At 37.4% G+C, this 26,049-nt stretch overlaps 1 protein-coding gene across 1 annotated transcript in view; it reads left to right on the top strand.

Annotated features, from left to right (window-relative positions):
- The first annotated feature begins 1,158 nt into the window (after positions 1 to 1,158).
- LOC107687545 (sodium channel protein type 8 subunit alpha-like) overlaps positions 1,159 to 26,049 on the top strand; it is a 51,059-nt gene continuing 26,168 nt past the window's right edge. The window contains exons 1-5 of the mRNA XM_016484921.1: positions 1,159 to 1,318; positions 12,781 to 13,112; positions 22,910 to 23,028; positions 25,074 to 25,163; positions 25,288 to 25,416. Of these exons, the coding sequence (XP_016340407.1) occupies positions 12,837 to 13,112; positions 22,910 to 23,028; positions 25,074 to 25,163; positions 25,288 to 25,416 (614 nt within the window). The 5' untranslated portion in view covers positions 1,159 to 1,318; positions 12,781 to 12,836. The remainder of the gene's footprint in view (positions 1,319 to 12,780; positions 13,113 to 22,909; positions 23,029 to 25,073; positions 25,164 to 25,287; positions 25,417 to 26,049) is intronic.

Here is a 26,049-nt window from a genome sequence, read left to right as displayed (position 1 = left end):
ATTGTCTGTAAATAATATTAACCCATTTAAAACGCCAGTAACATTTATGACTAAACTAAACCGTTTATATGCATTTTTGATATGCGATATTTAAAAGGTCTAATGATGTATTAAGATGGTCCTCTCACAATGCATGTAAATGTTAGTGGGAAGACACAGATCCCTATTTTGAATAAGTAATGATTATAAGTAAAATTATCAAAATAGAGTAAAAATTCAATTTATTGTTACATTAAATAAAACATTTAAGAAATATTCTTATAAACATTTAAGAAAATATTTTCTTGCATATGATTTTTGTTTTCCCACAACTGTCTGATAGTAAATACATATTACATTATGATACTTTATTAATTGCTGGATTTTTTTTTTCTTTTAGTTTACCACTGATAACAGTTGTCTAAAGGAATAAAATATTTTTTACTAGAATTCTCTGAAACCTCACAAAAGGCATGTCATTTGTTTTATTGGGATTAATAATAATAATAATAATAATATTGTTAAAATGAAACTACCTGTAATCCCAGAAGATAACGAGCTAATGAAGACTAATTGTAGGGCTGTTATAAACATCATAAGTGTGAAAGCAATAAGAGGGAGATACAAAGCAGATAGAAACAATCGAATCTCCTTGGAACTGATTATTAGGTAATCTGAAAAGATTCTGAAAGTGACGTAAAATCGTTCTGTAATGTTTTAAAAGACCCGGACAAGGAGGAACGTGCAAATCAACATTTCAAATCTTTAGTTTATGCAGACAACAGCGTATTGTACAATACATAGGCCTATTTACAATTTCTATGACTTAAAGTTAGGCTATGTAAAGGACACTAGAAAGGAAGGTCATCCTTTAGAAACACCATTAAACAAATACACTGAGATAAATTTCATGCGAGTTTGTCCCTCATGACACCAAGCCAACAACCTGTTTGTTATTTTTATAGCGTTTTAAAGATATTTTCAAACTCTTAGTCAAACACAATGAAGGCTGTGTGATTGTTGCTTCAGACGTTTTGGGCAACATAACATCAAAATGGTAATTCCCGAACATTCCTGAAACACCTCATTCTCGAAGAAGGCTCTTTGAGTGAAATTCCAATAAACGAAAACTTAAATGAACTCTCTTATTGTGGAACTGGTGCTACCTATTGGCCGACACTCCCTTACATTTTGCTGGGGGTCATCAATTATGCAGGGTAACGGTGCACACTGAAGGAAGGTAGCAGCAACAATATGGCGACATCCGCAATTTCTAACGAATTTATTCGACATCTGCAGTCCAGTGACGATTTTTTGGATACCCGCTAACGTAATCATAGTAAGTATTGTGTTTATATATCGCACTCGCGATGTGTTTATTCCCAGCAATGGAAGCCGTTGCACTGTCAATGAATGTCGCAGAGAAGCCGCACGCTGAGGGAGTTTTAATGCTAGACCCTTCTCGCCAAATGCACATTCGCTTTTATATTCCGTTATAACTGTAATGACTGTAATGTAGTTCACTTTTTTGTTCAAATGAACCTATTGTGATTAGGCCCTTTCATTTCACCCTCTCAAATGACACTATTAAGCGGTCATAATAGGCTATGAGTTAAACACATCCTTGCAAGGCATTATGTGGTGTGTTATTTGTATTTGCATGATCAGTGACGTGATCCGTAGCCTGTAGCTTTGCTCCCTCATCTGAATAAAGGTCTTCTTGTCAGCATTTATCAAATGTCAAACTGAGCAAATGAGCAAAAATGCACATGTGGACAGGTTTGAAGTGATCCGTTGTAATTAAGACGTTCAAAAGGCAATACATGCTTGGCTGCTTATTGATTGTAGGGTGGACGCAGGTTGCACGGGTGTGGTATGCTACATTTTCTTGTTCATGTTCCTCGCGAGCAGAAACCTGGCACAACGTCGAGATATCTCGCTGTTCTCTAAAAGCGATAGACGTTTTGCTCAGAAATGCGGTTATATGACTAAAAAGATGTTGGCTGTGTGAGTATAAAAGGGTAAATACGACGAGAGAGCGAAAAAAACACTGCAGTAGCCTATTTTCCGTTTTTCCTCCGCGGCTTCGGACCGCTTTCGTGAAGGCGTCGGGCTGTTTAGAAACGTACGTTTTCGGACAAAATTGTTTTCTGACCCCGAGGAAAATGTGACAACGTTTTGGAAAACGCAAAGATGTTTGGAGAACGCAAAGAACCGTTGTGCTGATAAGGATTTCGTGACCAAACACTGATGAAATCAAGGTAGGCTAGGACCACTGCGCATCGAGTCAGATAACCATACTTGACGATGTTCTTGAAATAAGGTAGAGGTTTGTTTTAAGGAATTGTAATTTATGTCCGAATATACATCATGTATTGACATGTGTTTTGCATTTGAAGACGTTAGTGTGTCGTTTTGACAGTTCTGTGGCGCAAAGAAGCTCGAAAAGCACATGGATGAAAAGGAATTCATAATTGTATTCATAATGCTTCCCAAATTAACCTATGTCCTCTCATCTGTAAATAAGCCGTGTCCCTGTGCAGCCCAGCATAGTCCCTTCAGTTATTGAGATATTTAGGCCCACCCAACAGAAGCCCACCTAGTTCATTTGATACGAAATCCCTTACAACCTTTTTAATAACCCCCTGAGAAACAATATGCTTCCATATACTTAAGCTTATGGAAGGTGCACTGTAAAAATGTAATTCCTGGCAGCGGTATGCCATGAGATTTCATAACTGTCTTTAGTAATACTACATACTACTGTTTAACCAATTTGAATGTGATTGTTCACAAAATGCTAAATATTATTACAACTAATAAAATCTTGTGAGGGCAACTATTTGTGTGTGTGTGTGTGTGTGTGTGTGTGTGTGGGTGTGTTTCATAATAGAGAATATGTTAATCAATTTTAATGAAATGTATTTAAGTAACAAGATGTGCTTTTTTAAACAAATAACTAACAATTAATTAACATGACAACACAATTAACAGCATATGGCAAAATAATAATCCTTTAACCATAAATGCATAATTTGTTCATATTGCATTGCATGCTGGAAATTCTCGAAACCTTAAATCAGAAGCATTTTCTAGAAAGTAAATGTGTATTCAGACAACTCTGTTAGGCTTAGTGGGTCAAAATGTGCAGAAATATTGTTGCTCTTGCATTTATTAATTTATTTTATTTTATTTTTAAATGTAGATTTAAAGTCATTCTAATTTCCTACTGTATATGATTCAAAAAAACCCTTATAAGTCCCTTTTTACAGTGTGGTGCTGATTGGACAGCTCCCGTAAGGCAAGTTCCTCTTTGCTTGTGTTGTTTTGACCACACAGCTTTACACAGTTTTACTAATACGCAGTGTTGGGGAGTAACTGGTTACATGTAACGGAATTACGTAATTTAATTACAAAATAAATGTAACTGTAATCTGTTACAGTTACTAAGAAAAAATGGGTAATTAAATTACAGTTACTTATGAAAATGTTAAAGATTACAAAGGGGGTTACATCTGAATATTTTCACACACATACAGATTTGATTTATTTCTTTCCCAAATTGCATCGACTGCTTTAAAATATGAGACACCAATGTTTCAGGAGTTTAGGACACAGAATAGGACACATGCTTATTCAATAACTGTTTTCTTTCCTGTTTGGGTTTATGTATATGCTTTATTTTTTTTTTTTAAAGATTAACAGTTTTTTTTTTCCCCAAAGCATTGCTAGATGCCAGTGTTACTTGTCATGGCTATGCAAATATTTTGATTTCAAAAAGCTAGTATTAAACTATATCTTATGATCATAAATCTGTATTTAACCGCAGAATGATCTCAAAGTAAACATAGCTGCTAAAGTCTGATTTTGTGGTGGCTGTGCTTTAAATTAAATAATTATTATCTTAATTCAAGTGAAGAAGGATTTTGAAAGTCTGATACTAACTAGTGTTGAGTCCTACTGTAAAGTTAACCGTGACTGCTTTAAATGTTTGAAAAAAAACAAAACAATTATTTTAAAACATTTGTTAAAAATTTTGAAAAGTAATCAAAAAGTATTCAAATGTAATCAGTTACATTACTTTAATAAAGTAATTGAAATAGTTACACTACTATTACATTTTAAATAGGGTAACTTGTAATCTGTAACCTATTACATTTCCAAAGTAACCTTCCCAACACTGCTAATAAGACATTGAACATTTTAGTATGATAACTTCTTTTGTTTACCTGTTTCATTGCTAAGGGAAAAAAAATAAACTTAAACCAACCTAAACTGGTTTACAGGTCTTTGCTGGTTTAAGCTGGTCTCCTAGTCTGACCAAGTAAGTGCCCAAAACCCTTTATAGACCTGCCAAGAGACCTGCTAAGACTGACAAACCAGCTAAGGCTGTTTTAAGCTGTTTTTTTTCCAGCAGGTATTGAAGTGATATCAGATTCATACCCATGGGACTTCTGCCACCAATGGTGTCTGTTATGTGCCAACGTTTGTCGCATTCCTTGATATTTTGTTCATGTTTCTTATTTGCTTGAAGGTAAATAGGGTATATTTACTTCAAAGGCAAGATGAAAATGCAAATGCCATTTCTGAAACAAAACTGGAATTGGATGGAGAGAAAAGCTAAAAGTCAGCTACAGTAAGTAGCTCTGTAATATCAGGATATGGCTTGGTTAAGTGTCTGGCCCATAAGTGCACACAAGCTTTTAGATGATGTGGTTCACCAGGCCTCCCTTCACCCACCCCATTTCCCATTCTGCAGCCTTAGGGACATAACGCATGTCCCAAATCGGCCTCTTAGTGGAGGTTTTGTTCATGAGGACGATAGGTTCAAATCTGCTTGTGCTATCGTGAGGTAGGCCTATCTTCTAATCCAGTCTACATCCTTTCAGCTCCCAGCACCCTTTCATCTAAAATAGAAACATCCATCATAATGACCCAAAAGAACCATACCATGAGAAGTTACACAAGCACAAATCAGGAAAAAAAAGTCCAATGAATCACTTATCACAAAGACAATTAATATTATTGCAAGTGTAATCCAAAGACAAACATTAAGTATCACCTTTATCTGCTCATAATGGAGGGTGCTTTTCATTTTTCATGAAGTGGATGACTCATCCAGGATCTAGTGCCAGTCTCTCTTTAACATGCTCTCAATTTAGCAACCGATTGTTTTGATATGTAAGGTCATATTTTTAGATGCAAGGCTTAGCATTTTACTTTCCTGTGCTTAACATATCAGTTTGTGTGAGCGGATGATGTAACAAGGTAGTATTGTTCAGTAAGACTATCTTTCCACAAGCTAGAATTAAATCTAAATGATTAATTTGATAATTTGCTACGTGTACTACGTTAGGCTAACTGAGACTTGTCATTTGCACTTACATATTGTTGCTCTTTTGTTAGTTTTTGATTGCTTCTATTGTCCTCATTTGTAAGTCGCTTTGGATAAAAGCATCTGCTAAATGTAAATGTAAAGTACATTTTGTTGTTTTGCTTCTTTTTTAATTGTGACAAGGTTGTGTGGGCTCTCTTGGCTTAGATTTTAAGTATTGATAATGTGATACAAGATAGTAGTAGCTGGTAAAAATAGTAACCTAATTGATGACTAATGATTATATGCATGAATGAATAGTTATTGTAATGTTGTAGATTAGAAAGTCTTGCATTTACAGTTTTTCTAATTAAGCTCATTTATAGATTTTATTCAAAACTTGAAATCACTTGATTTTCTGATACAAATGACTTCTGTCTGGTGATGTATACTGGATTTTTCCAATCATTTAGTCAGCGTAAATCCTTTTCTTGCAGTCAACTGATCTGTCACTACTTCTATTTCATCTCAACTTTAAGTCCTGAAATTTTAGATTTCTCCATTTGCCAACCTTCATTAAAGATCAGCAAAGTATATACAAATATTGATAATAGTATTAGTAATAAATATTATCACCCCAAATGTTACAGCTTTACATTGAGTTTTGCAGTAATAATAATGTAACAGTAATTCAGGTTGACTTAAGAAGAGGTTGATATCACACATCACAGTTTCCGTGTCCAAGTGCTCTGTTAAATCCCAAAAGCAAACAACAAACAGTGCTAATATACACTAACAGTGTGCTGTCATACTACTACCTAAAAATGATGATCCTAACCTTTATCTCAATACTGAAATTTCAGTTGGCCACAGTGATTCATCTTTAATGAATCAGTAAAATATTGGTGTCCGGGACACTGTGAGCACAGAGACTGCAGTCAAAGTCCCTTTCAGGGAAAGTCTGTTCACTCGGCGGCCATATTTACAGAGCCTCTGGGAAGCGATTTCAGGCGTCCAAAACCAACTCCTACCTTCTTGAATGGGGAAAGCCTGAAATCTCAAAAACTGCGTGCCACACTTAAATCAGCAATAAAATCTGGACATAAACTGTCTCATATTTGTTGTTTTTTTATTCTCAAATAGTGTTAAAAAAGCTTTCAAGCTGAACCTGCCAGTGCAAATATTCAATGACTTTACCAATTGGCTCTTGCATTTAGAAGACTGGGCTTATTCCACCATTGTGCGCTTTGCACTTTCTCCCATTCATAAGCAATGTGAGTGCACTGTCTTTGTATCTAAAGTCTTTGCTTTAGTGTACATTGTGAGTTTTTGTAAGCTTAGGTTAAAGGGATAGTTCTGCCAAAAAAATTTGTATATTTGTCATTTTGTACATTTTTCATGTCAGTCATGGAAGTCAATGGGGGCCAGCAACTATTTGGTTACCCACATTCTTCAAGATAGTGGAGGCTTGGACTAGTGTTAATTTTGTCAGCTATTTTAAATTTTAGTCTTAGTCCCTTGTTAAATGTCCTTGTTAGTGTCACGGTGTGGTGCGGGAGAGAAGCATGAATACGAAGAAGATAACAATAAACTGTCTTTAATAATCCACATACGGGTAATCCATAGCAGGGAAACAGCATACACACACACCAGGGTAATACAGACGTAAGACCGGACAAAGAAACACTGAAGTGAATACAACTTATATAGGGAGGATAATTGACGAGACACACCTGAACATGACACAATCAGACATAGACAGAAACTAGGTCACAGGCCACATGGGGAGTGAAAACACAACACACAGTCCTGGGGTGACAGTCCCCGCACCCCCCGCCCCCCCGGAAGGCGCGACCTACGGTGGCGGAGCAGGTGGAGGAGGAGCCGAGGCAGAGACGGAGAGCCGATGAGCCAGGGTGACACCGAGGATCCGGAGGGCCAAGGATCACTCCTCCAGCAGATGGTGCCGGTGACCGAGGCGGGGATCTGGAAGGCCGCGGTAGAGCCGGAGCGACAGAGGGCCGCTGTGGAGCCGGAGGGAAGGAGGAGCCTGACAGAGCCAGAGGGACGAGGCGCAGCCGGAGGAGTGGAGTCCCGAGGCGGCAGATGGTCGACGACCGACCAAGGCGGAGCCGGAGGGACGATGGAGCCCGGCGGAGCTGGTGGACTGATGGGCCACGGTGGAGACGAGGGAGCTAGGAGCCATGGTGGAGCCGCTGGGTCGACGGGCCGAGGCGGAGTCAGGGACTCGGAGGAAGAGATGAGGGATCCTCCAGCCACAACGCTGATGGAGACTGTCAGACCCGTGGCGATCCCATCGCACAGATGGTGGGCTGAGGGTGAGCAGAGGGGCTGCCAGGAAGCAGCGTTGGCAGAGCTGATGCAGGGATGACAGGAGGAGGCAGGAGAGGGAGGGTGGGAATTTGTCAGTGTCCATGCTTTCTGGGAAGGTGTGTGCTGTACACACCCAATCGCCACTCCCAATAGCGGGAGTGCGGCGGACAGGGAAACGACCTCCGTGGTCAAGACGGTACAGACAGAAGATGGCGGGAGAAGACAAGACATGTCCACATATAAATCCATATCAAAGTTTATTAAATCCCCAGAGTCCTTCTGTAGCCCACCCTCAGCGGTGGTTCAGTGGGCGTGGCTCTTCACCCAGCCTTCGCGCTCCTTTGTTTCATCCACCGGCGCATGCTCAGTTGCCGGCTCTCGCACCTGGTCAGAAGTCATATGAGGCTCTGGCTCCGGGGCGATCCTCAGCTCTGTCGCTGTCTTTGGCGATGGCTCGTTGGTCGCGGTGGGCTCTGGCTGTCCGTCTGCGGTGGGCTCAGTCTTTGGCTCCGCGCAGTGGGGTGATGGTGGGCTGGGCTCTGGGTCTGAAGTGGGACTGGTGTCGTCGTCCGCGATGCCTACAGTCAGCGGTGATCCACAGGACACTAGCACCCACTCCACAAAGGCGGCGAAATTCCCCCGAGGACCATCTCCGGACAACCTCCGCTCTGCACTCGTCATTCAGGCTGGTCTTGTAGAAAATGCAGAGGCAGTAGTCCGGGTAGTGGGTATGGTTGGCGATTTCCAGGAATAGTCTCGTATGATCCCCGAGGGAAAGGTACTAAACGTACTTAAGTATTGAAAGTAAAAGTACAAGTTAACATAAAACGTTGAATACTGATATTTGAAATGAATGATTTAAAACATGAAAAAAAAAATAGTCGAAATGTGAAATTAAAATCGCCAGTAGGTGGCAGCAAGTGACTGTTAATGAGTGAGATATGTCGTAAAAACTATATAATTATCTCGTTAAAACGACATCTTTTCTCGTAATAACGAGATGTTTTCTCTTTAAAACGACATATTTTCTCGTAATAACGAGATATGTCGTAAAAACGATATAATTATCTCGTTTAAACGACATCTTTTCTCGTTAAAACGACATATATATTTCTCGTAATACCGACATATTATGTCATAAAAACGATATGTTTTCCCGTTATTATAGATATATGGTAGGCTATATCACGAATTAAATAAACACAAATTTGTTTTCGATTGTTTTATTTAAGTAGACCTTTAGACATAACAAGGTGCGCCAGAAAGCGCTCCCTGTTATTTTACAAAAGCAATTTGTAACGTTTTGTTGTTATTGTGGAAGTATAGAAAATAAAGCAGACATTTCTTTCCTCTGTTATCACAATGTAGCCTAAGGGATCGCGCCGGTGCCGCCGAACTGAGAAGAGCACTGTTGTGCTTTATATGAGATGTATATTTGCAAGAAATATAGCCTATACAACAGCCAGACAGTTTGAAGAAACTTTGTGACTAATTTGCAGAGCGGTACATGAGATGAACTCTTATTCTGTGTGATGGGATAGGCAGTAAAGACAGGCTGAGAGAAAAAGTGGAGTTTTTAGGGCCGCCCACGCACAAATAGCAAGCTCATTTTTTAACCCACGAACAAAAAATACGACAAATCTAGCTTACTTTTCGTTTGCGAGTCACTTAGCTCGCTCACACATAGCCTACCATATATCTATAATAACGGGAAAACATAGTTTTTAATGACATAATATGTCCTTATTACGAGAAAAGATGTCGTTTTAACGAGAAAACATCTCGTTATTACAACATAATTGAGTGGGAAAAAAATATGTGTGTGGGAGCAATGCGTCACCGTATAAAGGAGTCATGGGTCTGAGTGCAGTTATTGGATAGCACTATATTGTAGACAGATTGGAGATTAATCCTAATAAACATGCCGCTACAATTAAAACATTACATTAAAATACATTTAAAACAGTGTATTTCAATAATTTCAGCAGCGTGCAGATCCTCGTTTATGTCAGACTGTGGCGACAGCAGCGCGGACAGTCGCTTAGCTCGCTCACATATAGCCTACCGTATATCTATAATGGAAAAACATATAATTTTTATGACATAATATGTCGTCCGTAATTACAAGAAAAAATATGTAATTTTAACGAAAAAAGATGTCGTTTTAACGAGATAATTATATAGTTTTTACGACATCTCGTTATTACAAGAAAATATGTCGTTTTAACAAGAAAACATCTCATATTACGAGAAAAGGTGTCGTTTTAACAAGAAAACATCTCGTTATTATGAGAAAATATGTTGTCTCAAAATAATGATCTTTTTAGCAACTTAATATGACCCCTTTAAAATAGTGTATTTCAATAATTTCAGCAGCGTGCAGATCCTCGTTTATGTCAGACTGTGGCGACAGCAGCGCGGACAGTCGCTTAACTTGCTCACATATAGCCTACCATATATCTATAATAACGGGAAAACATATCGTTTTTATGTCATATGTCATTATTACGAGAAAAAAATATGTAGTTTTAACCAGAAAAGATGTTGTTTTAACGAGATAATTATGATAATTATTAAAAAGCTGATGAATTCAATAAGTAAACACCATTGCTCAAAGACGCAAAACAGTGCTGTGATTGCAAGTCTAATGGATTTTTGCACTGCCCCATTCTTCAATAACAGCCTGTTTGCACCTATTTGTTTTGTCTTTTGTCTTTCTGAATATTCCGGGATTGTTCTGGATATGCAGAATGGAAGGTAGTACACACCCAGCACAATGTTTGATGCACTATCATACATTTTCCGTTTTAGTTTGTCAGTAACTGGTGTTTGGAAATAACATTATCTGTCATGTTTAATCCTTATGGATGGGCCAAGTTTCTAAACACCAAATAGGCGTTGTTGATGTGTAAAAGTGGGCGGTCATATGCTAATGCTGTAGGTGTGCAATATTGACAAAAAATGATACTTCAATGATAATTAGACAGTGCTTTGTGTGACTGGTTTCAGCCTGTCCTGAACAGATGATTCCCAAAACTTTTCATATTCTTCATATTGTGTGCAGTGGTTAGTTCACAGCAGTGACAGAATAAACTTTTTCATTAAGGGCGGTATTTCCTACCTTAAATAGATTTCCTGGGGTGTTTTTACCTTTGTAAGAGCAATTTTGTTTGGAACTATTTTCGTTGGCAAAATTGAGCAAAAACAGGCAATATTGCGTCTAAAATGTAAGTCACTTATTGCTAACTTTATTGAACTTGTATAAAATTATTATAAAATTTGTTATGCTGATATCTGCAGAAAAACTGTACTCGTGTGATATATTGTTAACTATATTAAATTATATAAATATAAAAAGCATACAGAAGCATTTTGCCATATACAATTTAGACTGCCTTGAATTTTGAGTTTTAATAGAATAATAAATCACGTGCGTGCACTCTCTGTGTGTGATTTGGTGATATACTTGATAACGTCAGATCGAACATCATTACAACAACACTTACCATATTATCGCAGAAGATATACTGTATATCGCACACCCAGACTTGACTTGAGTGAAAAAAACGAATCATCCGCGGTTGTGCGTGCACTTGTTTGCACATGAGCAATGGTGTTTTTTAAGAGTCTAACTTGCAGACCCCAGACCACTGATTCGTCAAACCTGCTTTCCTGCAGTCCATGTTCTTCTGACTTCTGACTATTTTGTAGTAAGTAACGAATATGCTTTGGGGAAATGTATCGGAGTAAAAGTATACATTTTAATTAGGAAATGTAGTGGAGTAAAAGTAAAAGTTGGCTGAAATATACAAGTACAGATACTCCCAAAAACTACTTAAGTACTGTAACAAAGTATTATTACTTCGTTACATTACACCACTGGGTTTTAGTCAAATTTTCGTCATGCTGTATAATGGTTTAACTGATCAAAATTATTTTAGCTCAAAATTATAATCTTAATGATTGTTGTCATTTGAGAAATTTACTTTTGCATTTCAGGTATTGCACTTTCTCCAGTAAGCACAAATCAATAGAATGTGGACTCATATGGTGTATTTTACCTCATCTAGTGTACTGCTTTATTATAGGCTTTTTATTATATAAATTAATACCAAATACTGCAATGCAATCTCTCTGTCTACACTATGAAAACTGCTAAAACAAACGAAAAATATTATAACAGTGTAATTGCACTAATTCCAAATGGCAATAGCCTATTTCTCTATTAAAACAACAGCGGTTGAGTAAGTGCATTCATTCAGTAACCACAATCGCAAACAATACAGTCGAGATCTCTTGACAGAACACAGACCGGCTGAATGAGACTTTCATTTAGATCGCTAAACTCCAGCTTGTTTGTCGGTCTTTTCAGGTCATACAGGCGTACGCATGTTTGCCAGATTGCTTAAAATAAGCAAAACATCGGGCAGAAAATGTATGCTTGTAACAGCGAAGCTCTTGATATCTGGCAACCGCACTCATGAAAGCTTGCGTAGTAGAGGCGTGTAGAGTAGTCTGCAATAACATTTTGTCTCCTTTTTGACGAAAATAAAAAGAGGTTTTTGATAAAGTTTTTGTCTTTTTTGAATACATTTTAATCTCGTCTTATTTCGTCGCCGAAATTGCATGTAGATATAGTCTTAGTTATCGTTTATTGACCTTATTGTCACCTCGTCTTCGTCTCGTCATGGGAAAAAAGCTCGTCAACGAACATTTTTCGTCATAGTCTTCGTTAACAAAATTAACACTAGCTTGGACCCAGAAACAGTATTTATTATAATATAATTCTTTATTATATCTTGCAGATATATTATGCTACATGCAGATGAATGTGTAGTACAGGAATTTAATATAATATTGATATGAGCTCAAACAGCACACTATCACAACACCAAGGTCATGAGTTTGATTCCCAGGGAATGCATGAACTGATACGGAATTAACATTTTGAATGCGAAATTAGAAAAGAATTTCTTGATCTGGTAAGCTCTAATCTCATTGGCTGACTTTTGGCAGTAAGAGTGCACCCATGTTTGTGTCAGTTGCTTTACAAGTATGCGTTTATGGGCCAGAACAAGTTGCAGTGTGGACAAGACTACTGTATGATTCTGAGCCCAGTTGTCCAATAATGTCCCTTTCTCTTCCCGATATAGAACTGGCTGCCGTGGAGGGTACATAACAGGAGAAGAAGTTGCTGCAGGATGAAAACATGGCTGCACCCCTTCTTGCACCGCCAGGACCTGACAGCTTCAAATACTTTACCAGGGAATCTCTGTGTGAAATTGAGAAGCGCATTGCTGAGGAGAAAGCCAAGCCGCCACCTAAACCAGACAGCAGCTACCGCGACGATGACGACGAGAACAAGCCCAAGCCTAACGGTGACCTGGAGGTGGGCAAGAGTCTGCCCTTCATCTATGGGGACATCCCTCCTGGAATGGTGGCAACACCATTGGAGGATCTCGATCACTTCTACATGAATAAGAAAGTGAGTGTGTCATCATGTCTGTTCATAAGTCCTGAAAAGCTGGCCTTCACACGTTATCTTCTAAGCAGTGCACTATGGATCGTTATAGAAGTGGAGAAAATTATGTGTTTTTCCCCAACTTTTCCAGGTCATTTATTGTTATTCTCTTATATGCGAAACCTCAGGTGGTGACATGCAGCTGTCGGATTTACTTGGTAAACATGACAATGTGAATAACATCCTTCAGTAATCCACTATAGTGCAGAAGAATTTGTTTGTGGCTTATGTATGTTGTAGATTGTGTATGAGATGATGCTTAAAAAAGGTTTGTAGAGGAGGTCTGCAGTGGTCTGCTGAAGCTTTACAGTTCCATCTGACAGACTCGTTTTAATTGTTCCAGTAATAATCCTTTAGAAATGAACAGCCAAAAGAAACGCTCCAGTGCATTTAAAGGAACCGTGCAGCATATTAGAACAGCTCTCTGAGTAGAGGGACAAGCAGTGTTGGGGAGTAACTAGTTACATGTAACGGCGTTATGTAATTTAATTACAAAATAAAAGTAACTGTAATCAGTTACAGTTACTAAGAAAAAATGTGTAATTAAATTACAGTTACTTATGAAAATGTTAACGATTACAAAGGGGGTTACATTTGAATATTTACACACATCCACATACAGACTTAATTGATTTCTTTCCCAAATTGCACTGATTACTCTGAGACATACGGCCCTATAATTTCCGCGATGCGGAAAACACAGACTGGTTCGTAGAATCCAGTCATAAAAACGGAATTCCTAGCCTAACGCGACGGTATATGCCACATTTTGGACGAATAAATCGAAAGTAGGTCAGTACACTTGAATCAAAACGCAATATGGACTAGTGTCTGTGAATATTAAACCGCAAAAAGACAATATATGAATCCTGCACATCTGCGTGTCTGTGGAAATCAGGCCATCGGGAGAACCGGGACTGTTCCCGGTGGCTTGGCAGCAAATTTGGCCCGCTATTTTAATATTATTATTATATAGTTGCCTGCCGAATGTACTAAAGCGATTATTTCCGAATTCGCTATTCGATAATTAAATCTCTAATAAATCATGAATCGGTTAGTTACTTTAATAAAGTAATTGAAAAAGTTACACTACTATTACATTTTAAATAGGGTAACTTGTAATCTGTAACCTCTTACATTTCCAAAGTAACCTTCCCAACACTGAGGACAAGGATAGTTAAGGCTATTTAAAGATCTATAATGTTGTTGTGTGAGGTTTTGGTGAAATCAGTATTTGGTAGTCTTTAGTGTTGCTATGTGTACGTGAAGATAGAAAAAATATGAGAACAAAAGCGAGAACTACTTCTCTACAATATATTCCACATCTAACCAAAATGTAGACTCCCCTTCAAAAGTTTGGGTTCGGTAAGATTTTTTTAAGCGATTTCATTGTAAAAGAAGTCCATTATGCTGACCAAAACTGCATTTATTTGATCAAAAATACAGTAAAATTTTAATATTTTGAAATTTGATTACAATTTAAAACAAATTCTGTTATAATTCTGTTTTGTTTTAATTAATTGTGTTTTAATATAATTTAAAATGTAATTTATTCCTGTGATGGCAAAGCTGAATTTTAAGCAGCAATTACTCCAGGTTTCAGTGTCACATGATCCTGTTTAATATGCTGATTTAGTACTAAAAAAAAAACATTTTCATCGTTAAAAAACAGTTTTGTTGTTGTTGTTGTTGTTGTTGTTGAATAGAAACTTCAAATGTTTCAAATATTATGTAACATTATAAATGTTTTTACTGTCACTTAAAATAATTGTTTTATTCAGCAAAAGTATTTAAATGTTTAAACATTAGTGTAGATCCATGTTATGGACAGAATTTGCTGGGTCCAGTCAGAGCTCACAATTAATGGTTAATCTATTGCATTTTGCCTAATATTATAACATCATGCTGTGTGTTTATTAGTATTTCTGAACTGTATGCCGACCTCTGACTATTTTGATTTCCAAGAACTGGCTTTTATCATTTATGAGTGAAGCCTCCAAGCTAAAAGTATGAGACCACATTAAAAATCTGGAGCTCAAAATTTAAACCTGGAAACGTTTTAGGTGTTTGAAATTTAAAACAAGTAGTAATTGTCATGATGTAACATGCATATGAATTTTTTTTAACTCTAAACCTCCACTGAAGCTCAAGACGATCTTTGGATCATTCACAAATCGTGCTAAAGGTTCTACACAGTCTTGTGGAGTAAAAACCAAATACCACAGCATTTTATAATTGCACATTTTTCAACCTTTCATTTAAAATACTGTGCAGTTAGTATGTGGTGAAAAATGCTGTGAATATAATAAAAGTGCAGCATTTTGTGCTCTTAAGACTTTTTAATGAATGCACAGTTTCTTGATATGTTACCAGTCATAAAACAGTGGCTTGTTTTTTATGTTAAAAATAAGCAATATCAGATGCAAGCTATTCCTCAAACAGATTTTCAGGAGTGAGTTGTTGTTATGAGATGTAGCCTACGGGTGGAAGATGAGGTCATCTTTTCTGTCTGAGTCGTAATGGAGCCCAGCAGGCTCAGATCTGCGTTCCTGTTTGGCTCAGCGCTAAATGCAGTGGTGAGACTTTAGCCGTGTCTGCCACACTGGACTTCACTAAATAATGCACAGACTCGTTTGTGTGTTAATGTGTGCATGTGTTGAAGCGTTTCCCTGCCTCCCTCTCTTGCTCGCTCCCTCCGTCTCATTCCTCTGCCTCCCTCTCATGCAGCACACACTGTCTGTTATGTAACCGCCTGCTCCATGAAAACCTCATGGAGGAGCGTTTGTGAAAGTGGTGTTAAGGAACGTAATTGTGTTCTGAACCGAATTCATTTTTATTGTAAACATCGCTCACATTAGACCGTATATTAGAATTTTTAAATATTTAGATGCATCACGTTTATATGCACATGCCATATTGTACGTAATGTCGAACTATCCTGCAGTCTCGAGGATTTAATGGCTCTTTGATTGTAAGCTTTGCTAGCATTGGGATCAGATCTCCCCGCATCCCATTGTCCTTTTGTTTCCACACGCTAGGCTCGACTTGCAGCCTGCAGCAGTAGTGAAACCTGATTCTTGAGGCTCAGGGCAGCTCTCTTCATAGTGTAAAACCAGCTGAGAAATGGGAGCTGGCAGCTTTTAAATCCAGACCCGTGACACTATCAGAAGCAATTAGCCTAGGAAGCTTTGCTACAGGAGCAGCTGATGAACCCCGAGTCCTCCAGCACAGATGATTCAAGGAGATGGTTATACAGTGCAGTATGTTGAAAACAAATCAATTGTGAGATTGAGAGGCTTAACAGGATTTACCCAAGTAGGACATGTTGGATCTACATTCTTCTGGTTCTTGAACAACATTGATTTATATTTATGCATTTATAAAATTACTTTTTCCAGTGTGATTTACGGTGCATGCAAGGTATGCAGTTAATTAGTAAGTGTGATCCCTGGGAATCAGGTTTGTGCTCTGACTGTTTGATAGGATTGTTGTTGATCCAGGAACATGTTCTGCTTGAGTAAAGGGCTTGTAGAAAGGGGAGACAGAAGAAGACAGACAGAGAGGCAAAGCTCCATACGGGGTCATAAATCTTAGAAGGGGCTCTTCAAAATGTGCCATGTAGGACCATTGCTTCCCCCTGTGATGACGCAGCACTCCGAGTGGGCTTGTCTGGGCTGGTTGGGGGGCTGGGGAAGGCAGGGTGCTGCACTGCTTCAGTATAATGGCCGTCTCACTTCTCCCTCACATCTGTTCACAGCCTCAGCACTCTCAATAGCTCATCTTATAATGTAGGCATCTCATTTGTTTCTGTTAGCTACATGCCTCAGTACATATGCTGTAAATGGCTACATGCAGGAACAAGCCTGTACATTTTTCTCTGTGCTTTATTAAAAGATAAATGTGACCCTGGACCACAAAAATAAGAGTACATTTTTTGAAATTGAAATTTATACATCATCTGAAAGCTGAATAAAGGGTTATTCAGGGTTCCATTTATGTATGGTTTGTTAGGATATGACAATATTTGGCTGAGATACAACTATTTGAAAATCTGGAATCTGAGGATGCCAAAAAATCAAAATATTGAGAAAATCGACTTTAAAGGAGTCATATTATGCATTTTCAAGTTTTCCTTTCTCTTTGGAGTGTTACAAGCTCTAAGCAATGCATATTACTTATCAAAAATTAAGTTTTGATATATTTACGGTAGGAAATTTACTAAATATCTTCATGGAACATGATCTTTACTTAATATCCTAATGATTTTTGGCCCATACAATGTATTGTTGGATATTGCTACAAATATACCCATGCTACTTATGATGACTGGTTTTGTGGTCCAGGGTCACAAATATAATACAGTAATTCTTTTAATTTTAATAAACATAATTAAATCACAGGTTTGAAAGTGAAGCTATTTGAAAATATTTTATAATGTTTGAAATTAAATGTTACAGAATGAACAGAGCTTGACCTTGGATTGAAGTTTCTATTGATGTGGCTAATGCTGAATTATTGGCTCTGAATCTTCTCACTCTTTTCATTCATCAGTTGCTGCTCTGCTCGTCACGCTCCTTTACATTAGTCACCGTCTCTGTCATTTATGTTTCTTCATGTTTCTCTCCTCCCCATGTGTCCTGCCACAGGTGTGGTCTGTGCTTCACCTGCATCTTTTTTTTCCTGTTCACTTGGCATCATCCTGTAACATGATCTCTCTCTCTCTCTCTCTCTCTCTCTCATTTTCTGTATGTGTCATTCTCCCTGATGTTTTGAAGCCTCAGTTGGAATATTATAATAAATAAATGTAATAATTTTAGTTTCTGAATAATATTTTTAACCTACCATATTGCAGTGTCTAGTAGTGTTGTCAAAAGACCCGGTATTCCGGTACCAAGTCGGTACTAAAAAAAATGAAAACGTTACGGTACCAGGTTTTCTTAAGTACCGGTGGTACCGAGTACCCGGTCAACCCGGTTCTTGATGCGCTTATCCGACAGCTATCCTCTTCCAGTGTTGCCAAGTCTGCGGTTTTCCCACGGAATTGGGCTGCTTTAACACTGTTGCCGCGGGTTGTTTTTCATGTCCGCGGGTTGAAAAACGACCCCACTAACGTGATATTTAGCCCCGGAATGTGAAGTTTACCAGGGGAACCCCGCCAAAACACGCGTATTTTATCCCCGGAACGCGATTTTTAACGGGGACCCCTCGAAATGAGATTGTGCGGGTTTTGTTGTGAAAACATGGCAACCACTTCATAAACGCAGTGGAGACCTCAAGAGGAGGAAACGCAATTTTAAATAAGTATAAAGAATGACATTGGTTTTGTACATTTAATTTTTGTTTAACATTATTAATAAAAATGTTGTTCAATTAGCATGCTTTTGTGTTTTGCTTTGGTACTGAGAACCGTGGATTTTTACTGGTATCGGTACCGAATACTGAAATTTTGGTACCGTGACAACACTAGTGTCTAGTAATAACAGCATTATTTAGCAAAAATGTGTACATTTTATCTTGATTTACATTTATTTTATATATTTTTTTTAACTGAACATATTGCAATTTCTAGTTAGAGACATCTCTTGTATGGAAATATGTTGGCAAGTATGAAGTTTATTTATTTATTTTAAATCAGGCATTGGCCATCCAGCCATTATTTTATCAAAATTCTGTAACTTTTTATGAATTTAACTGAGATTGTATTAATTTAATTTCTTATTTTTATGAACAAATGCTATATCATGGTGCATTTCCATCAGTATTATTTTCCCCCTTGTTTCTTTATTACCTTAGCTGCTGATTTGAAGGACATTTGTCCGAGGGGTTTTTATTCAGTGCTCAAGGCTGTGTCCAGTTTTACAGCTTTTTTATAGCTTCTGTTCTCTTTTTTTTGTGTTTCCCTTTGACTTTTAATTGTCTTTCTTGTTGCCCCATTCGTTCTCCATCTTCCTCCCTTCCTCTCACTGCTTACTCATTCCTCTCTGGGCTGTCTTTCTCTGCCTCTTTATCTCTCTCTATGTCTTTTTTCTTCTCCATTCTGGATTATGAAATTTTCAGTAGCTGTGCAGCCTGTCATGCATTAAAAAGAGGAAACCCACATGCACTTCTGTTGTGTGTGCGCCTGTACTACAGCAAGCAAATACTGAGAAAGGGCAAATGTATTTTTGTTCATATCGGCACCACTTCTGCATTATTTTTTCATCTCATGTTTCATATGCGGTTGAGTATGGGCTGCTGGTTTGAATGAGTCTTCTCCTGTTTTGTCCCCACAGCATGCAGCTTTTGAACCCTGATGTCACACACGCTGTTGATGTTGCTGAGCAGTGAGCAGATCTTTTTTTTTTTTGACTAAGCAGGTCCCAGTATGTAGTTTACATGGTGGCCTGATTCAGTCTGACCCAAATAGATGCAGCTCTTTTCCATCTTTAGTTACTTATACAAAGTGTTATTTACTGAGCTGTGCTTCTTTAACCTAATTTGTCATTGTGGATCATATTATGTATATACATTCTTCTGAGGAGTTTCTGCATGTAAAGTGCAGATGATGATGATATGGTGCTGCATAGATTGGCACTCTCCATGGTGCTGAAGAGGGTTTTTTTAGTGTTCCACTAAACTCAAGCATGTAAAAGGAAGTGCAGGGGTGCATCCCATCTCTGCAAATGTACGCCACCTCCCATAAAACTTTGATGGTAGCGAACATATTTTATTTAAACAATTATGAGGTTGTCTACTGAAAGGCTGGTGAGCTTACGCTGACTCGTTCATGGGCTCATATAAATTCAGACTTTTCAGATTCAGTCAGTGATGAGAAGTGAGGTATCCGGGTAAAACCAGGATATATGATATATATATATTTTAACGAACAGTTTATTGAATCTTTAGACAAAATATTTTTTTTAAAGTTTGCATATGTGTTTTAAGTTTTATCAGGATTTTATTGCTATTATTGTATGATATAGTGAGAATACGGACCTCGCATTCCAGGAGGAAAAAAATCTTTATTTTTTTCATAGGCCCAAACTGAACAAAAATATACAAATTGTTGCATATGTTATGTTGTTATTTAAATGATGAAAAAGTCAGGTGAATTTTCTGCGGCTTGTAAATCAGTGATATTTTTATAGCAGTATAGCAGACAGATATAAAATATGCATATTAAAATGCATAGAAATATCAGCTGTCATGCTATTGCTCTCAATAATATTAGTAAGATAAAATTTTAATGCTTAGTTTTATTATCAAACCTCTGTCGTTTTAATTGTGGGGGCAAAACTGATGATTGAGAGATATGCAAATACATGTTCTCCAAAAGCTTTTATTATGATACATTTTAACACAAAAAAATGATGTGTGGATAATCAAGTAAACTTAAGTTGCTTCAGACCAGCTTATTGAAATATTACTAACAATATCAAAGTTATTCTCTCGTTTACTTTCACAGCAAAAAGATGTGTGCAAACCTTTTAGAATTCTGCTAAAAGTTTAAACGTATGAAATATCAGAGGACAGAAGGCATGTAGTAAATTGTGTAACAGGTTTTTCAGCAGTTTTGATCATGCTGATAATTTAGAGGCCTTAGAAATTTATGTATCAAATATTCAGTGGACTTTGTAAGGTTAATTAGCCTGTATGTGTATTTCTTTAGGCAAAATGGCCTAATGAGTCACTAATGCTTCTCCAAATTCTCTGGTGTGCTCTGCTATTTTCAGTTGTTTAGTCACAGCTCAGGGAAGATCATTTTCTACATATGTGGTAAATTCTATTGTATGTTATAGTTACGAAACAGAATTTAGTACTGTTTCTTTATTCCCAATCCTATATGTGACTTTAATATTGTTTACACTTTCCACCATTATTTGGTATTTCAAGGGTTAATGATTAAGTGAAAATGTCAACATTTACTCACCCTCGTGTGAAAACTGTCTTTTTCCAACTTTTGACTGAAAACAAAAAGATTTAATTGAATGAATATCTGCTTGGGTGATTTCATTACAATGGCAGTACATTGTGATTTAATAAAGCAAGCAGGAGTGTCAGCAAATAAGTACAAACGGCTTACTTATAATTTGGTTTTGGTTAACAATAACCCAATATTTAAGCTATCTTAACAGTAAAATTGTGGTGGACACAGTGGACACTACGGCTGCAATGGTTCAACTTACGGTCCGTTTGTATCACGGTTTAAGAGTCGGTACGGTTCAGTATGTGCTATGTTTAGGGAAAAGATTATGCTGTCAAATAAAAAATAAAGAAAATAAACAATATAACTACAAGCAACAGCACAAATAAACACAATAGAGCAAAGATACAAATTATATAAACAGTGTTTTTCAGGTTTTTTTTAGGTAGGTCTAACATTAATTTTTAAGTACAGAAATTGAATAAAGTATTCAAATGTAAAATAACATTGCATATTTGACTGTGTAAATTAAAGATGAATCTTTATTAAAGTTACAAACGCAATTTAATCAAGAGCAGTGAGTGATTTCTTTGTTGTTGCTGTTCGATTAATATTAAGAAATTGCCGTCACTTTAAGAGAATGCACTGATCCAGTGTCTGCTATAGGATATTTACCAAGACGGGCATTTTGACATCATTTTTGTGTGAATTTGTCCATTCAAGGACAAAACTTGAAAGAGAACTCAATATTTGCGTGCCCTCATTGGATGAGTGCACACACAAATCTTCTCACGGCGCGCACGAGTTCTCATTCGCGTCTTCTGGCTCTTCAAATTTTAAACTGGCAAGGCTTAAATGAGTTTAGTTTAAACAGAGATAGCAACGTGTGCTGTTCAGATCTCACCTGTGCATTCGCACTATCAACACCCGGGCGATGATGGCATAAATGACTGGTATTCGAGCATACGGCACTCGCACTGAACAAAGTGTCTGGTTGTACAGGTTTTTTGTTTGTTTGTTTGTTTGTTTTTTTGGGTTCATCGCTGTTTTTGTAGTGCATTTGGAAGCCAGAATGCGAATACTGTTAGGCGAACAGATATTTATAACATTACAGATGTGTTGTCAGAATTAAGTTGAACCTCTGTGCAAGTGCGTGTTGAACCGTGGGTGGAGAACGGTATGGTTTGATTTTTTACTGAGAACCGTTACACCCCTAGTGGATACCAGTCCAGTAGGTGGCAGAAATGCCACTCTTACATTGCTATTTAGAAAAGGCAGAATTTGATGACAGACTTTTCATTATTTCAATGTATTATTTGTTTCTTGTAAAACTATTTGAGATTTTCTTTTAAAGGCGCTATATACAATAAAATGTATTATTATTATTCATTGTTGGGTGAATTAATCCTTCAAGCGTCCCGCAGCCTCATTCTTATGTTCAAATTACAGCCGTGCTGCTATTCAGATCGCTGTGTTGGACTAAATAGCAGCGCTCTCAACCAGTCAAATTCGAGAACCGGAACTAGCTGTTGTATAAAGATTGTTATATAATCTTTAAACTTTATTGTACTCCGGAAACAGTATGGATGTTTTGCATACAGACTTGTGGATTTACTTTCTTCTTGCCAAAGAATGTGATTTTAATTATTTAGTAATATATAAAGCAGTATGTCTTCATTATGATGCCTTGTCCTCTAGAAACAGACGTAGGCTTTCAGTATGCGATTATTACTTCTTAAAGTCCAGTTGAATAAGTGATGATGTTTCTCTCTGCTTGCAACTAATCTGATGTTTCTCTTTCTCTTTGTTGTTCTGTCTTTGTCTTCTCTCTGGCTTGTTCTCTTTTTCCTCTCCACAGACATTTATAGTCCTAAATAAAGGGAAAACAATCTTCCGCTTTAGTGCCACACCTTCCTTGTACATGATAAGCCCTTTTAATCTCGCTAGGCGAATAGCGATTAAAATTTTGATACATTCATATCCTTTTTCAGCTGTTAAAATGTATGTGATTAATGTCTATGTTGTCTCTCTCTACATCAAATATGTAACATGTCTGCTTATCGCTAAAGTGCATGCGATGGTCAGGAATAACGCTATAAATGCAGACTAATATGTTGTAGTTAAGCAGTGTGTTCTAGTGTGGGACTGTAACAGCGTATCAGTGGGTGTGGATGTAGGTGTGAATTTTAGATGCACGGCAACTGTTTTGTTTGACAGTAGAGATGCCAAATAGAGAGAGAAAATGGTGGAGCTCTGTCGCCTGTTTTTAGCACACTGTGTCCTGTTTTGATGCTGGAACCCATGGCTAAGGACATCTAGTTGAGTGGTCATATGCCATGCAGAAGCAGTCTCCCTATTGGCCAATACAGCACAATTTAAAAATGTGCTGTCTTTCTGACCAAATAGTGGCATTTGTTTTATTCCGATTGTGATGTCAGTCATGCCACATTAACTCTCAGTTCATTGATCAAATATTTACAGGCAGAGGCATTGCTGTTAATATTGAGCTGAATGGAAACAATCATTTTCAAACACATAGGCTACCACAAAAATTTGAACTGCTATTCCCTGTCCTCTGAGGACTAATTTGATGGTTAATGTGGTTGTAGTCCAAACAAAAACATTTTAACTGCCTACATAAATGACACAAATGAGCTGAAAACTCCCTGTTATGATGTAAGCACTAGGGCTGGGTGATGTATTAAATATTCACAATTCATTAATGTTTTTTGTGAATATTTTAATTATTCAAACTTGTTATTTGTTGTTACAGTATAAGATATACTGTATAAATGAACATGATTAAACATCAATCTCTGTTCATTTAGTGGCAAACATGGAAAACATGTCTTTATCTTTAAGTTAAAGGGGTCATAGGATGCTAATTTCACTTTTACATGTTGTTTGAACATAAATGTGTGTTGGTAGTGTGTACACATCTACCCTATAATGATAAAAATCCACCCAGGGGTTTTATTTAATCCCTAAAAATAATATCCCCTTTTTCAAATCAGGCCGTTCTCAGCTTCTTGTCTGTGTGACGTCACACGGACGAAGGCCGCTCCCACGATAGTTGATTGACAATGCCGTCTTACCCTAGACCCGCCCTGAGTGAGCTGTAACAGTCCGACTGCCATTATTTCGACGCCAGAGCAGATGTAGACAAGAATGGCTCCATAGCTATTGAGGTGTTCTGTTGTTGGATGTAATAATGAACATAGCAGTCATCATTTACTTCTGACATCTGAGCCGCTGAAGACGCAGTGGATTACCTTTGTTTGTGAAGGGAATGCGCCCCTATCTACCTAAATGCATTTATGTTCGCGCGAATCATTCGTGATCCAGCTTCACTTACAGCAGAAGTGAGTATAAGGTATTTTTTATGAATATTTGCAATCGCTGTTCCTAATAACGTGCTACTTAGCCAGTTTCGTGGCTAAATGCGGCTTCGTCACCCCACAGAAGAGAGGGGCGGGGGCAGCAGAGCTCATTAGCATTTAAAGCAACATGCAAAAAATGGGTTGATTTCTGCAGAGCTGATTTTGACAAGGTAAAAACGGTGTTTTTTACACTACCATTGAGAAATTTTAACCAAAGTATGTTATAGACTTTTCATTAAGACCCTAAAGAATCATATCAACTTGTGGAAAATGGGCATCCGATGGCCCCTTTAAGGTATTACGTATTTAATTTGTTAATATTAAATTTTGTTAAATAATTTTGTCTGATACTGTATGCAAAATTATAACTCTTGCATTAAAGATTTTTATCTACTTTGCAACAATGGCTGTTTAGATGAATACATAAAATATATATCAAGTATCAAATAATAAGCTAAAAATATTGAAATATAAATATTGCCTAGCCCTAGCAGTGCTTTACAACTAGCCAAAATTCACCATTTTCTGTCAGTATTTGGCATTCTGTTATTGATGAATGTCCTGATATTTATATTTACACAGTGAAATGCCACAATGAAATTTTTTCTGTAATATCCCAGAATTTCCTTAACTGATACCCACAGTATTCAGCATGTTCATTATGTGTACGATTTTGACCAACTGTGTGTTCATGACTTTTAGTAATCCTCCCGAGTGGTCCAAACAAGTAGAGTAAGTATTTATCCTAACTACAGCTTGCCATTCACATCACAAAATCATAAATATACACATTCAATATATAAAGCAGATTTTAGTACCTTTTTCTTAATCCAGTTACTGCTGCTCTTTCCTTCAGGTATACCTTTACTGGAATTTATACGTTTGAATCAACTGTAAAAATCATTGCCCGTGGATTCTGTATAGATGACTTCACATTCCTTAGAGATCCATGGAACTGGCTGGATTTCATGGTCATCTCAATGGCGTAAGTATTCTGTCATTAATGTAATTATGAACCTAGTCTGATTTGTGAGCTATCGTTCGGTTAATATCAAAACATGAAAAACAAGTAATTTAACTGGTCAGGATTATTACATTCGCCTGAAACAATTTTCCTCCTCAGTCTTGTTTATAATGGATGATGAAAAGAAATACGGGTAAAGCTGCTTGTACACTGAGCTCTTGCTGTATGTGGGGGATGCAGACAACACATTTTCAGCTGTTATATTCTGTCTCTAACCATATGAACATTTTTTAGGTAGCATCTTTATGGATGTGGCAGCTCTGCTCATGTCGTGTCCAGTTTCTCACAGCTCTGCATTTGTCCTTGTGACTGTTTTTCTCCTCATCTCTCTGCTGTTCTGTGGATATACCTGGTTCTTGCACTGATCCAGAATACTCACTCTATTCTTCTCTTCTGAGAATTTTCATCGTTCAGATGTTCCTACCGATCAGTGTTTAGAGCCATTCACCAACAACACGACTCCTAGCAGCCCACGCAGAAAACTCTCTCTTTCTCTCTCACACACTGATTCTAGTTCTCATTCTCCATTTTCACTGTATCTGTTATTTATCTGTCATGTTTTCTGCATACAAACCTACGGTGCCCGGGAGGTGA

The sequence above is a fragment of the Sinocyclocheilus anshuiensis genome, unplaced genomic scaffold (assembly GCF_001515605.1).
Source record: "Sinocyclocheilus anshuiensis isolate Anshui unplaced genomic scaffold, SAMN03320099.WGS_v1.1 scaffold870, whole genome shotgun sequence".
NCBI lineage: Eukaryota > Metazoa > Chordata > Actinopteri > Cypriniformes > Cyprinidae > Sinocyclocheilus > Sinocyclocheilus anshuiensis.
This window is presented reverse-complemented; position numbering and strand designations above follow the sequence as displayed.